At 42.6% G+C, this 17467-nt stretch overlaps 1 protein-coding gene across 1 annotated transcript; it reads right to left on the bottom strand.

Annotated features, from left to right (window-relative positions):
* Positions 1–15841: 15841 nt before the first annotated feature.
* LOC121611008 (cortexin-3) lies at positions 15842–16093 on the bottom strand. Its single transcript, XM_041943358.1, has one exon. It carries the CDS (start codon positions 16091–16093, stop codon positions 15842–15844), a length of 252 nt encoding a protein of 83 aa, XP_041799292.1.
* Between the last annotated feature and the right edge of the window lie 1374 nt (positions 16094–17467).

Genomic DNA, 17467 nt, shown 5'->3' with positions numbered 1-17467 from the left:
ATGACTTAAATGATTTATAACTAATTGATTATCAAATAGTTTCCCATTTTGCTTCAACTGTACTGTCATCCATACTTTATACTGGCAAATAGCTAAAGGGATACTACTAGTTAGATCACATTATTTGTTTTGATAAACCTCCATTGCATCGTAATGCACATTACTTTGAGCTTTTTCTTCAAGTACAGAAAACTAAGTGTCCATGTATAATTAACTATTGTGTCTATGTATTTGTTGCAATAATTAAAATCAACTGTCTTAAATAAATAAGATTTTTTTCCAAATCATACAAGCCTACATAAAAATTCCACAGGCATTTCTTCTGACTCTTATTATCATATCTATGTATAACACTCATTTATAATTTAGTGCTCCCAGGCACTGTGTACACCACTAATGCAGTGCTATTTAGTTTTCTCTTCCCTGGTGCCACCTGTATCTACTATACAAGAACAGATAACAGATTGAAGGCTGTCAAAATGAATCGCATTCAGATTGGAGTCTGGTTGTTCACTTGTGACATTGTCACATTTTACATGGAGGAGTAGTTGCTGTGTTAAGAGGAACATGACTTAGTGGATTCATGTCACGTTCAGATGATGTTTGCATTTTAAAACATGCAGAGAAATGAGAGCTTTCACCTAATTTTTTTTTTTTTAGAAAAACATCAGTTATGTGCATTAATTCAAAATCAACCATAAACGACATGAAGCAGATTTGTCACTCTTTTCCAAAGTAAGGCCGACTGTGAACATGACAGATGAGCTCTGAGATTTCCATTAACCTGCCGTGTCAACATTGTTGGATTAGCTGTCTTGTGTGCTGTGCTGTTATGATGCAGAGGGGGAGACTTTAAAGCTTGACAAACTCCTACATCAGTTATAATTACACTGAAAAGCAAATGTGAGAAGTTTTTCTTAGCTGGCAGTTTGTGTTTATGGCACTGCATCACAGCAGACGTAGAGACGTGGATGTAGATGTGTTTTACTTTACCTTTCAGCCTTTCCATTACTTTTCAGAGTGATCTAAACAGATGCACTTTTCCTGTTTAATAGGTAGGAAAGGTCTGTCTAAAGAAGATATTGAGTTGCATTATGGGAAGTGAGCTTGATCCGTACTAAATGTTGTGAGATCTGTCTGTCTGCTGCATTCATTTTAACCATTCTGTTTTAATCAGTCTCTCAAGAGTCCCCCAATAACAACATCCAAAATAGCCTAAAATAATATGGTTGCAAAAATATCAGGGTATTTCTGCAACAATATGATAAAACACGGAGAAGAACTCGCCAAAGATTCGGCGATGCTTCGCTGAGCCGTTGTTGTTTGTCTGCTTGGTTGAGAACTCACAATAGCTGTTGAGCTCGCCTCGAACACAACCCGATGCTTCTGCTTGAGGAGGTGAAATAAGTTTGTTGTATTGACCCCTTTTGATGTTACAATCTTCCTACACTCCTTGCATATTACACTGGTTTGTTGTACATCTGATCTCTCTTTCAGGCCTCCTTCGCAGCCATTCCTAAGACAGCAGTCGCCTAAAAGTCAGAGTAATGAGCGTGGAAGTCAGAGATTTGAGCTTCTGACCCGAAGATGATTGAGATTTACTTTATCCTTCATTGATGGCTGCTATCGAGTTCCCTCAAACACTGAACATTTGCTGTAGTTGAACTCAGCAGGACCCAGACGTGATGGTTTGCAACTGTGTTAATGCAAACATTGACACTTCATGTTAAGCGACGTTTCCCTGGATAAAGATAATGAAAAGTCATCTGACAAATCTCATCACCTCCAGCTGCTCCTCTAACGTATTCCCTCTCACTCCTCTTTTCCTCCAGCTGGGCTCGTCGCCGCTGCATCTCGCTGCCCGGGAGGATCGCTTCGTCGCAGTGGACCTGTGAGGAGACATCTGCTGTCTGTCCATCTGTTTCAGTGCTGTTATGGTATGGTTGTCATGATGTGATCATATTGTGTTTTTGTTTACACGTTCAGTGTTGTAAAAACAGCTCAGACTGATAAAAAACCAATCACTGAAGTTTAGTGTGATGAAAAACAGATGGCATCACTGAATATCAGGGTGATAATTGCATGTGGTTTTGCAGGTTTTTGCACTTGTGGTAAAATATATTGATATTGCAAAAATGTTCTAGATATTCTCGTATATAGTATGTAAGAAGGGCCTAGAAAGGAGTTTGGATACTAAATGGCCAAAAGTATATTGACACCTGAATATTACACCCACATATACGGGATGTTCAACATGTTATTCGGAACCTGCCTTCAGCAGACCCCTGCAGCCTGGTTTCGCTGATGCTTGGCGATCAGGCCTGGTTCATTCCAGTTTATTTAAGATGGTGGGTGGGGTTGAGGTCAGGGCTTTGTGTTGTCAAGTTCTTCCACACCAAACTGAGACTTCTGACCATTTCTTTATGGACCTGGCTTTGTGCACGAAAGCTTTGTCGTATTAAAACAGCAATGGGCTAAACACAAACAGGAGGAGGCACACTATGATCTCAAATATGAGGCTCAGTATGTTGTCGCATTCAGAATGTCCCAAATTGGAAGTAAGAGGTCAAGATTCAGTGTCCACATACTTTTGGCCATACAGTGTTTTATGTGAGATTGTGCCACTTGCATATTTCAAGGTTGTGCGTGCTCTACCTTGCCTACCTTACCTTTCAGACGTGCCTGGTCACAGACATATCTTCTCATCGCCTCCACTCGTCTCCCTCTCTTTTGTGTTTTTTTCCTCGCCACCAGGTGGCGCTATGCACTTGTGCAGAGCAGCACCGACCTCGCCAAAGACATGCTGAGGATGACAGCGCTGCACTGGGCGGCTCGCCGCGTCCACAGGGAGGTGGCTGAGGTGTGGAGCAGACGTCCACCGCCTCAGCAAGTTCAACGAGATGCCCGTCGACATCGCCATGGATACCGGCAACACTGAGCTGATGATACTGCCACAGGTGGAGGGACGGAGGGTGGGGATGGGGAGAGACAGAAACATCCTGGGAGAGAGAGACAGACACTCAGACGGAGTTGGGAGAAAAACAAGAGGGGCAAAGACACTGAATCAGATGAAGGATAGAGAGACAAGGATGGATGACAACAGATGTAAATGGGGACGAGAGAAAGGAAAGAGAAAAAGAGACATGATGGGGAGGGAGAGGAAGAGAGAGAAGAATAAATAGAGAAGGACAGATAACAGAGGGATAGGAAGGGTGAGGCGTGCAAGGAGGGGGACAGAAACAGAGACAAGTCGAGTCGGGTCATCTCTGTTTCTGTTCGCATCTCAAACACCAAACAGTCTGGTGCAAGGTTATAAAGCCTGATAACTGAACAGGAGAGACTGGAAAAAAGACAGAAAATGACTGAGCACATTTCAGCCAATGCAGGTAAAAATGAAGATGGAGAGGAGAAACGGCGAGAGAGATGGACAGATAGATGAAGGCGGGGGAAGGCAAGGAGACATAGACAGAAGAATGAGGGGAGGCAAGGAGGGAGGCAGAGAGATGGGCAGAGATTAGGGGGAGAGCGAGACAGAAAGGAGGGGCGAGAAGAAGAGGAAAGGATTAACCAAAAGACGGGAAGAGGAAGAAAAAAGTAAAAAGAGAATAAGAAGACAAAAGCGTGAGACTGCAGGCGCAGACGTGTTTGCACAGAGCCCCTGTGATTTCAAAAATACGTTTGATGTTTCCTAAGTGCGACCAGCGAAGCTCCAGTCGGACTCTCACCGGCGTTGCTATGGTTTCTGTGGCCATGCAGCCTCCCTCTGTCAGACAGCCATGTTGCAAACAGTTCTCACCATAACACCCGCATTTAGACACCATTTCACACAAGATCGGATTAGACCTCGTCTTTGAAAACCAGCAGAATCCACACTAATAATTAAAATAACAGAACTGTGGTTGAGGATTACGTTGAAATTTGCAGATACAGTATTTGGAAAAAAGGAGATTATAAAAGGCCCACTTGCTGTCCTACAAAGGCCTTATATAAGAGAGGTGTGTGTGTGTGTGTGGGCCTGCAGGTGGTACGTAGGAGGTTCTCCTCTCCTGGGTCATGACTCTTCAGCCGGCCAGATACTGATGGTAGGGCCTGGAGCAAAAGCAGGGCTGGTTGACCCATGCAGGATGATGCACACAGAAGTGCACTGACGTGTCTTTATGAAACACGAACACCCACCTCAGCCATGAGCGTGAAATGCTCCCCTGAGGTCATCGTCTGAACAGGCTGAATCACCATGTGTGCATCATGATATGTGTTCATTAACTGTAGTAAACCTGCTGCTGTGCTGATGAAGTAAAGCAGGTGTGCCACATAAAGGCGCAAAAATGTTCGTATCCCACCCGTGAAATAATGATTTGTCCCTCTTATCAGCATCAGCGGTAAACAATGACGCCTTTAGTTTTAAACCTCGGTCTACACCTGTTGCGGCCGTCATATTTCATCCACCATTAACTGCATCATTACGTTTGGCTGGAAAACGGGCCAGTTTTAAAAAGGAGAAAGTGAAACCGTCATTGAAATGACTCTCAGAATGATTTGTCATTTCCAGCAGCACAGCCTCACCTGCAGTTCTCCAGGGCAAAAACTGTTTAGCTCTTTCTAATAGAACGGAAGTAAAAGTGTCAATTACAGAATACTGATGCTGTCTGCTTTGCATGAGGGACGTCTGGTGAAGACAGTGAATGTTATCTGTTCTGTAAACCTTTGATCTCAGTTTCAGATGGAAATGGAAACAACTGGCAGGGTCCTGTTTTATACATCAAAGCCTTTTCATTGTATACCTTTCATTTTTTAATTGGACTACACATTAATCAAACATGCAATAAGAGATCAGAAATTGTAATATGTACAACTTTGTCTCCATTTATGATGAAACGATGATCAGAAATGTTTGGGTTAGTGCAAAATTTGCCAGACTTCCTCTTTCTAAATAGAATCACATGTGATCTGACTGCAACAGAATTCAATATAAGCTCGGCTCCTGTTATGTGTGCGCACAGGACGGCATACAGAACCAGGTAAACATCAACCCGGAGTCTCACCGCATCATCTCTGGTGGTGGGCTGGTCAACCTCCCGGAGCTGATCACCACCACCAGGACCACCGCAGGTAGGCAACACACATGCATCCATCAGTTGTGTTTTAGTGCAGAACGGAAGTGACAGAACTGATAATAATAAACAGCAGATAAATCTGTGCTGGTGGGAAAAAAGAGATCCCAGGAGAGTCACTGTGCTATCTCCAGAGACATAGAATCACACCTGACAACAAACAACAAACACCTGGAGAGGGCGCAGTCATCTAGAACTGAAAAAAAAATGGCAGACGGTCAAGATAAACCAAATTGTTCATCTGCCAGTTCGCTCCTTTCATTTCAGTTATCTGTGTTTCTCAACAGCTTCGACAACAGCTTCTCAGTAGCAACAGTGTTCATTGAAATGTCAGTGTGTAAAACTTAATCCTTTTTTTTCCCCTCTGTGCGGTTGTGTAACACTCGTTTCATTTTTGTACAGCAGCATAATGTTGGAGAACTCCTTGGCGGCGGCTCTTATCTAACAATACAAGGCGACTGTTGTCTTCAGGCGAGTCAGAGGAAATCAGAGGTTCAGAAACAACCAGCATGAGGTGGGCGACAGTGGACGGAGAGTCATTACCATAGTGACGACCAACAGGGCTACCTGCAGCCCTTCAGCTCATCGTCACCCTGCAGGGGAGGCAGAGTGGGCGGTCAGTGCTCTCCAATACTGATCAGGACCTTACTGAGAATAGGCATGCACTGACGTCATAATTGCCGATAGTTTCTGAAGAAAAAAGCAGCGTTATACAGCTAACAGCCAGTTAGAACATGACAATTCTGCAGACTTTACAAACAGACACAGCGGAGAATACAAGCAAACAGAGGCAGTGAAATGACATCAAGGGTCTCACAGTTATCCCTGCTGGGACCAGTTCAGACGAGCTCGAGATGACAGTGCAGTGTGTGTTTACTTGCATCTCGACTCAAACAGGACTCACAAAAAACGTGAATACATATTACTGCGAGTGGCAAAAAGCTGCTTATGAAACGGGCTCATATGTGATGAGAGAAAACACAAAACAGATGCAAGAAAACATCTTATAGTAATAATGTCTAAATATGATGAATCCGCGTCTCTAAGGGAAATAGAAGCAACATAAAACCAGGTTTTTGTTATAAGAACACAAACTTAAACGTAAATGTAAAGGAGAAAGACAGAAATATAACAAATAGAGAACTCCTAACCCGGAGCTGGACTGGGTGCTCCTCCATCACTCTTCTCTCTTGCTGGTGCAGCAGTGACTTTGCCAACCAGGCCAATCCCAGAGGAGGTGGTGGAGGAGCCTCAGCAGCCCACACGCAAGAGGAAGACAGGCCCTGCAGCCAATCACTTCACTCGAACAGACAAGGCAAGCCAAGAGTGTTTATATCAACTGTTCAGACCGTTTCTGTACCGGGTTTGTCTTATGACTTATATTTATTATTATTATATTTATATTATTATATATATTATTATATATTTATTATTATTATAATTTACAGGGTTTTATTTTTGCTTATTTGATTAACTCAATGTTACATCTGAAAAAAATAACTGTGATTGAATACAGAAAAAGCTAATTGATTCATTGATTGCACTTAATTATTTTACATGTTATGGTGTACAATAAGGTTTATAACATTACAATTCATTTAAACCTGACCTAATTTTTAATGCAGTATTTTCAGTCACATTCATGTCTTGTACCTTAATTACTTGTTTTCAAAATCCCAAAGATCCTATATACTGCATCTACACATCAGCCAAACTTTGTTATTCAAACTAATGAAACCCAAATTAAATGGCTGTTACGCTACATTTACAATGTGCAATATTTTTCACTCTCAGTTGTATGACATCTTGAGTTACTGGATGATGGTAATGAATGTTTAGACGTCATAAATATTTATATGTGGGTGTGTGTATTTCCATTTTGCGCACCTAAGTTTGTCAGATTTTGCTGACTGTTCTGTTCATTTTTTGTTCATGTTTGTGCTTCTACTGTGAATAAGTCAGCTATATAATTCAATTATTTTCTTTTCTGTCTCTTTCAATTGTGTTTGTTGTTGATATATCATCAGAAGCCTGCACGGGGTCTTTTATTTTGAAAATTGCTCGGATTCTCGCTGCCGTTCCTGTGTCTGACTTCCAGCAGAGCTTCTTCTGGGGTGCTTCTGAAACACGGTTCAGCACTTCTGGTGGAATCAGTCTTGTCTGGAATGGCTGCGATCAGCAGCCGCATCACATGAACCACAAAGACATACATAACACAACAAAACATGGAGCAGTTTAGTCCTGATGGTGTCATGCACCTAAACAGAGCCAATGCAGATAATTACTTGTTTGTTTTTTGTTTGTTGTCAAACAAAAAGCCAATTTCAATTATTAAGATCATGTTACTCTGGAAAAACTCATTTAATTTGATGCACCATATCAGCTGTTATGAACAGCTGGAGCAGCAGCTGCAGGACGCCAACCTTAAAGCGACGACTATAAGCAGTATCGCCTCAAACTGGAGCCACCAGAAACAGCAGCATCAACAACACCACCACTGCGAGCGATTACCTTTAACAACAGCGCTACAGTGAAGCAGGAGGAGGAGGAGATGGTGGAGGAGCTGCTAGAAGAGAAAGCTACAACAAAAGAGTTGGAAGAAGGGGAGAGGAGAGAGACGGAGGATGAGGAAGAGGTCATCCGTGGTGCAGGAGATCTCTGCAGTAAGCTGTCAGAGCTGTAAACGAGCCAGTCAAATCTATGTAGGCAGGATTAAGACTGAGGACTGCATCTTCCTGTTTCATGTGCCATAAAAATAGAGAGAAAACTGGCCATGAAGATGGTAACAAGCGTGGATGAGAGTGACACAGCTGTACATGCTGCTGTCAGCTGACTTACTGTTTAGATATACCTGCTAACATGACAAAGGTTAATGCTCCCTGCAGTCACACCAGATGTGACAGAACAAAAAAACAGAAAGGAAATCAGCTGAAATGAATGAAAATGAAACTGACTCTCATTATCAGGTTCATCACTACAAGAGACCCCCTTTATATTACACACAGTCATCTGAGCCAGTGTTCAAATGGCAAACTCAAATTAAAGTTTTCAGTCACTGAATTGAATTTTATGTCATGTGGCTACAGTACAGTTCCTCGACCTCCCACTGAAACATTAGAATGAGCCTACAACAGTTAGCATCACTAGCTTCAACTGTCCTCACTTAGCTATAGTTATAGCTCAGTTCCTCTCACATTTATCAATTATTTTGTGTCATTTTCTCGAGTATTTTTGTATTTGCGTCATTCTGTCTGACGGGTCTGTGATGAGGGCCCTCAGACTGCGATGTGTCGCTGCGCCTCGGTCGAGCTGCACAGTACGGACAAAGATAATCATGAAGCAATCACAGTAAGAGCACTTCATGTTCTCTTATCCAGGGTGACCTACAGTGAGCAGATAGGAGCTCAATGTTGGACTCAAGCACTCTTCAGCAGAATGCATGGCAGTAGATGGATGCACCTTATCTTTTCTGGGAATCAAACTTGTGACCTTTATGTTTTTAGAGAAGTCTCTTGAGCCACTCAGCCACCATGCGTCCATATCTTTTACGCGTATTATTATGTTTAACATGAATAACAACAAGACCGAGCACCAAAATCATGACTGTATAGATAGGAACAAGGCGTAGTCAGCCTTAAACATGGCAGCATTGGTGCCATTTTCCACTTGAACAAATTCTGAATTATAAGATATTTGGTTAAGTGGACAAAAGCAAATTTTTCTCTGCTAAAGAAAATGTTTCCAGTCATCAATAACATGAATTTGGTTTAATGTTTGCACTTAAATCTGACTTTTAGGTCTGCTTTTAGGTCAAACTTGCAGCCAAACTTACAAAGAAATAAGGAAGCGCAATAAGGAAGTGCCGAGGAGACTAAAATAAGTGATACTTTCTGAATGGCTAATTTCTGAAGGGGGTACTCCACTGATTTTACACATCCAGAGCCACAAGGTGAGTCTGGAAAAATAATCCCAAATTCATAGTGATGTCTTTAGGATAGTCTCAGGTTGGACTTTGAAACCTCACTGACAGGGGCCACGGGTCTTACTGGGGACTAAAGACGCCTATGCACTCTGTCATAGCGACAGTCTTTGCACATCACTTGTCACATTATGTGAGATCAGTCTGATAAAGCCTGGGGCCTAATCTGCGTAAGAATGTACAAAATCAATTTTGAGGCATATCATAAAGTGAGATTATAACCTGGTGAATTGTAGCTTTAGGATGTGAATAAAAAATGGAAGTGGAAATGAAATGCCAATTGGGTTAGAGGTAAACATGTTTTTTTAGCAGTAGTATTACATCAGTTCAGTGTATCCTGTAGTATTTTGTGTTGTAATCTGGATGGTTTGTCAGATTTTGGTCTTAAAATTTGACTCTGTGGTTCTCGAAGCTCTAAATTGGCTGTCAGCGAATGTGTCTCGCAGTAAGATCCAGGACCACCATTTTTAATTAATGACCAAAAATTTCATCACGTTCCTCTCATGACTGACATGTGGGACAGCCGGAAATTGCAAAGTGACCCAAAGAGACCTTTGTTGCTTTGATTTTGATCATTCTTAATCTGTGTCGTGAGAGTCCCCCGATTTTGTGGAAATCACTGAAGAACTCTAATAAGGACGTCTTACTTTCTGGAAAAGTAGTTATGAAATTAATTTGTCTCTGAGGCAATAAAGGCACTGAAATAAGGAGAAAGCATTTCTTATGTAATTCCTGTGCAAAACAACCCCAAAGCACTTACAAATAAATAAAAGACAGAGTCGCCCTCTCAGGTTAGTCTAAAGTTGGAGGCGTTTTGTTGAGTGGCTTTATGGTTGTTATGATTTTTTTTGTGTCCAAGAGAAATGTATGAACACAGCAAATAAAAAAGTTTTTAAGGTGAGTAGATTTCCATCAGAATATTTTTAAAGAAACAGATCTTTTACGTGCCAATAAAAATGTGTTTTTTATGTCCAGTTGCCATTTATCTTTATGTATATAAATATCCTAACCCTTACTCGTCATTATTTGCATACAAAATTATGCAGTCATTTATGTAAATTGGCCACTTTTTTGTACTGCAGGCAGTGGAAGCATTTATCCTCCAGCTGCACTTGTGAAGCTCTCCAGTGGTCACCAGTAATGACTGTCATTATACTGGGTCGCTCCCAGTGGCCAACTGTCGGACACCGCGGTGAAAAACATCGCTGCACTCGGCTCTCAGCTCTAAAACCCTTGAAATGTGGGCACAAAATGACTCAGTGGGAGGGAGCGCTGGTGTTTGATGTGACGTGTGTTCTCCAGCAGCTGCCTTCCCACTTTGAGGACTAAAGCAGATTGTGGCTGACATGAATCTGACAGACCAGCTCCAGACGTAGGAGACGGGATCACATCACCCCTGTTTTATCCTCCTCACGCAGGCTGCCTGCAATTTTTAGAACAGAGCTCAAATTTAGCCTTAAAAGCATTTCATGGCCGGGGTCCTTGCTATGTTATAGAGCATTGAAGGTTGTGTGAACACTCACGTAACCTGAGATCACCTGGCAGGGGCCCTCAGGCTGTCCCAGAGAGACCAGGGGCAGCGCCTCATCTGTCGGGGCCCTGAGGCTCAGAACAACCCGCCTGAGGAGAATGGCTAGTTGCATCGGTGCCACCTTCAGAATCACCTCTTAAAATGCAGCCGTACTTGATTATTTTTCCCCTCCCTGTTCTGTTTTTGAACAATCCAACACAAAAGGCTTGAAACAGATCATTTCATAGCGAGGCCGACACAGTTTGAGACTGTGTCAGCAGGCTGGTGGTTTCTATTTTTAGCCATGCTAGCAGCTTGGCTCGAGGGATGGCAGCATCGGTCTGTTGGTGTCATAAAATTTTATTGAGACGTTCATGGTCCCCAGAGGATGAATGCTACTGACTGCTGATCCCCTGCACCACCGTGTGATCCACATTTGTGGCTTTGAATGAAATGCTGAATGAATTGGCCAATTGGATGCACTGAACTTCTTCTCAGGATATATTGTGATCACTTTCCATATAGGTAGTGCCTTCACTGGGGCTGTTTCACGAAGATAGACTTTGACTTGGCTTAGATCTACAACCCTGAGTCCAAAAAAGTTGAGAAAAGCTGGGATTAAGACCGTGGATTCTGGGTAAATTCTGACTTTTTCAGGCTAGAAAGCAGGGCTGGCTGAGCAACCGTAACTTTTTAGTCTCCAAATAAATCAGTTTTTATCTTTGTGAAACTGTCTAACTTACATGAAACTAATCAAAGACAAAATTAAGACTGACCTAACGTGTCAAAACAGACTAAAATGAACATTAATATCTTGATTAATTAATATCTTTACTTTTAGCCTCGGATGTACTTTGTGTCCAGTGCTTATAAGCAAACGTTAGCATGCTAAATAAAGATGGTGAATGTTGCAAACACTACACCTAAATATCATCAGGATGTTAGCATTGACTTGTGAGCATGCTAGCATCCTGATGCTAGCATTTAGCTCAAAGCACTGCTGTGAATAAGCACAGCGCTGCTACATGGCTGTAAAATCTGCCTCGTTATTCTGTTTTTGGCTATTTTGATTCTACACTACAGCTCTTGTCAACTCACCTGCTTCTTCTCTCCACCAGGAGGATGTCAGACACAGGAAGTTCAGGCAAGAACATAATCCCTCAACGGCTTCCCACCAAAATAAGAAACCAACCTTTCACTGTAGCTCAGAACCAAGTCGGACGCACCGAGAGTCTACTACTGAGAATCAAACCTGGATTTCTGGAAGTTCTCATCTCAACTCAGGTGATTTCCGTTGCTGTTCGATTAGTTTTAATTATATTGTAACATAATCCTGTCATTTCATCCAGCACCTGTACGTTTTGCACTCATAGGGCAGATGACACACTATAAATCCATCTACAGCCTCAAAAATCAACATAAAGTTTCTCTGCTACACAGTAAACCATTATTATTAAAGTGTTATTTTATCATTCTGCAGTCTGTTGTGTAGACACTCATGATGTTGTGTCTTTCCTTATCTTTGCCACGTTTTATTGGCTGGCTAATCTCTCAATTATTGTTACAATCAATTTTTCAACCAATTATGTCTATAAAAAGTCAGAAGAGACTGAAAATTGTCCAACACGATTCCCCAGAGCCCAAGGGGATGTCTTCATAATTTGCTCGTTTTTTCCGAGCAGCCGTCTACAAGCCATAAATATTTAATTTGCAGTGATATGAAGTCGGAGAAAAGCAGCAAATCCTCACGTTTAAAAAGCTGGAAGCGGCAAATATTCAGCATTTTTCTTCATGACTGGTTATCATAATTGTTGTTGATTCATTTCCTGTCGATCAGCTGTTTGTTTCAGCGCTGATTCTTTGAAATGAAGCACGGTGCACTGCAGCTTTGAACACAAAGCATTCCAGTATTCCTCTGAAAGCTGCAGACCTGAAGCATTTTTGGATGATGCCTGAGATCATCTCCTCTTCTGTGCCCTGAGCCTCACACTATTTATCAGTGAAATACGTGACAGACTATTGTAAACGTCACCGGCTCGCAGGAATAAGAGGAATCTCTGCAAAATCAATTACACAATATCAGTAGCTGCTCTCTTACCCTCTTGCACAGAGATTCACATTCACAGGGGAACAGTCCCTTCCAACCTGTTCAGAGACCATTAAATTAACTGGAGGCTGAATAGTGAAATGGGGCGTTCGGAAAGGGAATAAATTCAGCATAAGGCATTTGAGCGTGCACAGCAGAGAATGAAAATAATTCAATTATCAGCGGCTTTCTTTAATATGAGGCATGTTGCATAAAGCATGACTGGATATTGATCCATAATGGTTAATGTTCCCTGCTGCCGCTCCCACTTGCTGTGTGAGGGCGTGTTTAGATTGGATTATAATCTTTGTTTGGCACGAGCTAATGAGATTTCAGAGACAGAAAATGAAGGCTTTCACTGCAAAATGATTTGTTTCTATTTTGGTTATCACTCAGAATGATCGGGATTTCGATCCCCCTGGGTGATACTTATAGAAAAACAGAAGTATTTTTGGATAAGGAAAGGTTTTAGGAGGGCTGATAACTTCTGAGGTGCTCGCTTTCATGTCGCAGTCAGCGCAGGTGTCATTGTCTTCAAATGAAAGGTATCTAATCGCTCCTCAGATGTGTTTCCTACATCCCAGACATTGTTTTCACGACTTAACAAAGTGGATTCCTCCTCATGCCAGCATGCACGCTGCTGCATGGACAAATCATGCACGTTTAGTTCTGCTTTCATGTTTCAGCTGCTATCAGCCGAGCACGGCATCCACACCGGTATTTTGACTTTTAGAAATAAGCAAACAGTGAAAAGGCTTCAGTAAAGACGTAGGTTGTCTCTTATATAATAATCCAAAAAGCGCAGACTGCACATTTCTCCTCTGTGGGATCAGCTCGCATTTAAAATTCTGATCCGCTTCAGCTCCCAGCCCTCCCTAAAAAAAAAAAAAAAAAAAAAACCTGTGGATGTGTGATATCAGCAGAATTATTAAGTAACACACAACAGATGCACACACTCACTTTGAAAACAAAATTCATAGGTCGATCTATCCCCGCCTTGCTTCAGTGTGAGAGATATTGCAGGTTTTTCAGGGAGGTGTGCAGCAGATAATTGCATATCAACATATTCAGTGTTGTTGTCAGAGGGAAGATTGTTATTCCGCATGGCGTTCTGGAGGGTCTCGGCTCAAAGAGCAGCCTAGGCCTGGAGCCTGGAGACTGCTGTGTGTGTGTGTGTGTGTGTGTGTGTGTGTGTGTGTGTGTGTGTGTAGCCAGACAAAGTGTCTGGGTTCACAGAAAACCAATTGAGACACCTGCCGGCTATCACTGCCAGCCGCTGATAAAACGGGGAAAAGAATGTATTGGGCCTCTGGCACATATGGCCGCCTTGAAAAGGGCACGGTGGCTCGGACAAACGGTTTTCTCATCCATTTTTTTTCTGTTTGTCCTTAACACCTGCCACCTGAACCTAATGAAATAAAACACATTAAAAGTTGTGCGCTCTGATCATTTTTATTAGAAAACGAACGGCGGCTCCGGGCGAAAAAACGGATCGAAAACAAAAGGCTCCAGTACAGACAGGAAATGGCTGCTTGAGCAACTGACCCACAGCTACAACATCGGGATTAAAGCACTTCACCATTTATCATGCACGGAGAGGATACTCTGCAAGAAATACATGCGGAAAACAAACCAAAAACACATCACCTCAGCACAACGTCGCAACATCTGCGATAGGTAGGAAAAGGCCACGGCAGATCACAAGAACATCACACGTCATCGAAAGGGTCAGAGTTCACTTCCTGTCCCAGCAGGAACAAGAGCAGGGAAAGTTGTTTTTTTTCTTTTTAGCGGGTTGTATGACATCTCCGTGAAGTGCAAAGACACAGTCGCATCAGTGATTGGCTGATTTCCAGTGTCTCCGCTACCTACGATACTGTAAACAATCTACACTATAAGGCGCACAGTTGAAAAATTGCCCAACAAAAGAGCCACAACGTCAGTTCGTAAAGGGTTTGATGTGAAAATGCGTCGTCATCTTCATCATCAACTCTCTGCAGACCTGGCATACCAACTGTCAATATACCAACTGCAGGCAGTAAAATGCTGTTTAAGTTTCTCAAATGGGCACTACACAAAAGAACTACATTTAAAGACAAAAATATGAACCCATTTTCTTCCTTTTTCCTAAAACATCAATCTAAACGTCTTCTTTTTTTTTCTTCAAATGAGGCACACGGTACAGCACAGTAAACTTTTTTTTCTTCAATACCTCTTTTGGTTGTTGACATCTAAAGACGTGGACGCGGCAGGCCCCTCCGAGATGAGAATTGTTTTTTTTTATCGCGCACACAGAACGGTTACTCGCTGCTGGCATCTGTCTGTCCAAACCTTTCCGGAACATTAAAGGGAGAACTTTTCCACCACAGTTTCCTTCTTTGTGATTACTATGACTTTAAAGCCAGTCGTACCTAAACCGTCTAGAAGGATCACCACAGAATATCTTACAAAGACATAAGGCATTAAATTCCCCGCCACCTGAATCACATCAGTCATACAAAGTCTTTTGGACCTCTTGTGTCTGTCCACAACTTAAGACAAAATACGCTAAAAACGAAAGACCTCAACAACCTCCACTATTTATTCTGCAAATTCTTTTTTTTCACTAACTGTTTTAAACACTGATTGTCTACATTATTAATAAAAATCTAAACATGAAAAGATGTAAACACTGTTTTTATCCAACTGGCTTGGACCTCAAAAGATACTCGACCCTGTGTGAGATGTGAGAAAATACTAAGTCTTCCACACATGAGATGGAGGAGGAACGAGGTAGTCCACAAGAGAACTGATGGCAGGGGAAGGGAGTCATGGGTGACCGTAACTGGCTCTGGTGCATCACTTGGACTTGTGGTCACGGTAGTTTGTGGTTTGATCAATAATCTTCATAGCACAGTTCTGGTTGTCTTCTTATAGTCGTGAATTTTCGGATTTGGCAGGGAGAAGCTGTTGAACTCAGGTTAGCGCTCATTTCGACGACGAGCCGTCAAAATTCTTTTCAGTCTGACCTTTCAGAGGATTTTCTGAAAGCTGTTTTCCTGCTGAATCAGCAGTCATCTGTTCTTAGGGCCAAAGTGCTTTTTTAGCATCAAATCTGTCTTTTATTTTTTTAATTTTAATTTTTATTCTTCCAATCTGTGCAGCCGCAGGGCTCCTCACACGATGCGGTAATCGAACGTGTCCTTCTCGGTGTGGTCTGTCCAGTTGGACGAGGGCATGCTGCGGTAGGGGTCCAGCAGGATGCGGAAACAGCGGACGATGAGCAGGGCCAGGAAGATGAAGAGCAGCAGCACGAAGACGAACGCCGCCTTCTGCTCCAGCGTCAGGTAGGAAGGCACGTGATGGCCGCCGCCCGACGAGGACAGCGTGCTGCTGAAGAGGCCCTCGGCCATCCTGGGCACATCCATGCTTGATCGTCTCGGCTCCAGCTCTTTGTCGGTTGCTCAAAGATTTTGGAGGGGAAGATGGGCTCAGTGGATAAGACCTGCGAGAGAATCCAAACAGACGGATTATACTGGAGAGCGTGTCCTCTGCGGTTTGACAGATGGAACAGCAAACCGATATATCGACTTAATGCAACCGTATGAACAGAAAAAGCATCAAATCTCAAGACTTTTAACAGACGAGAGGAACAAAACAGAATGTGTCTCAGACCAGAACAAAGTGGCGCTCAGATTAGTTTATTTTTGGAACTCCAGGCGAAAAGCCCGTTCTGTGAGTAAAGAAGGCTCAGGGGACTCCTTTGGCCTTGAATTTCTGCTGCTCACGGGGTTTGAATTGGCACTTTGGAGTTTCAGTCATACATTTATTGGAGGCAACACTGCTCTGAAGGTAGATATGTCACTGGCATCATTAAACCACAGCCTGCTGTTCTGAAATATCCAACCCTGCCTCCAATAAATTTGATTCATAAGCACCCAATCTGCAGCTGCAAATTACATTCAGCGGCACTGTTTAGTTTTAAACCTTGTTATATATGAGAAGGAATGTATTCGTCCTCTCAGACGTGGTTTCATGAATGTGAAACATGCAAACAGTTTGATGACGACTTTATTAGCAGCCAGGGAATACGGGCAGCAGTTTATTAAATTTAAAAGCGGGGAATGGCCCTAAACATAATCCAATTTAACCCTAACCCTGCAGTAAAAACTATATCTGAAGTCATGTCTCCCCTAAAATATTTAGGGGGCGGTTTGATGTGGGGCTGTATTTCCAGCAGCACAGATGCTACTGATTGCTCATAGAAGCATCATAGGAAGATTATAGGAATACTACAGCGTGTCTCTATGATCCTCTCACTGTTACATGACTGCATTTTGCTTCTTGTCCTGTTGAGCATGAAGGTGACACTGCTCTATAGAGTATATAGGCTACAGTATAGTATAGAGCTGAGTATTTATAGTATACGGTTTAGGGAATATCACAGATGATACTGACAGACGAGAAAGGCGTGATTAGAAATCCGCCTGCTGCTTCAGCACCACGGACAGCGCCACAGATTTATCAATACACAGCACAGCTAGACGATGTTTCAGAGTCACGGTCGGAGACACAGATTCTAACGTACACAAACCTCAGTCAGATAAAAGATCAGTGAGTCAGACAGACTCAGCTAAACAACCCCTCTGCTCCTGCACGCTCTCTGCTACCCGGGGATGGAGAGGGAAGATGGCGTCAGCCTTCAGGCCCTGTCAAAGGGCCTTCTGGTCGCAGGGCCCCGGAACAGCAGGGGCCCGTGTGTGCCATCTGAAGATTAGTTTAGGAATATTCATCACTTAAGT

The sequence above is a fragment of the Chelmon rostratus genome, chromosome 8 (genome assembly GCF_017976325.1).
Source record: "Chelmon rostratus isolate fCheRos1 chromosome 8, fCheRos1.pri, whole genome shotgun sequence".
Taxonomy (NCBI): domain Eukaryota; kingdom Metazoa; phylum Chordata; class Actinopteri; order Chaetodontiformes; family Chaetodontidae; genus Chelmon; species Chelmon rostratus.
The sequence above is the reverse complement of the archived record's forward strand: the minus strand, read 5'-3'. Positions and strand labels throughout refer to the sequence as shown.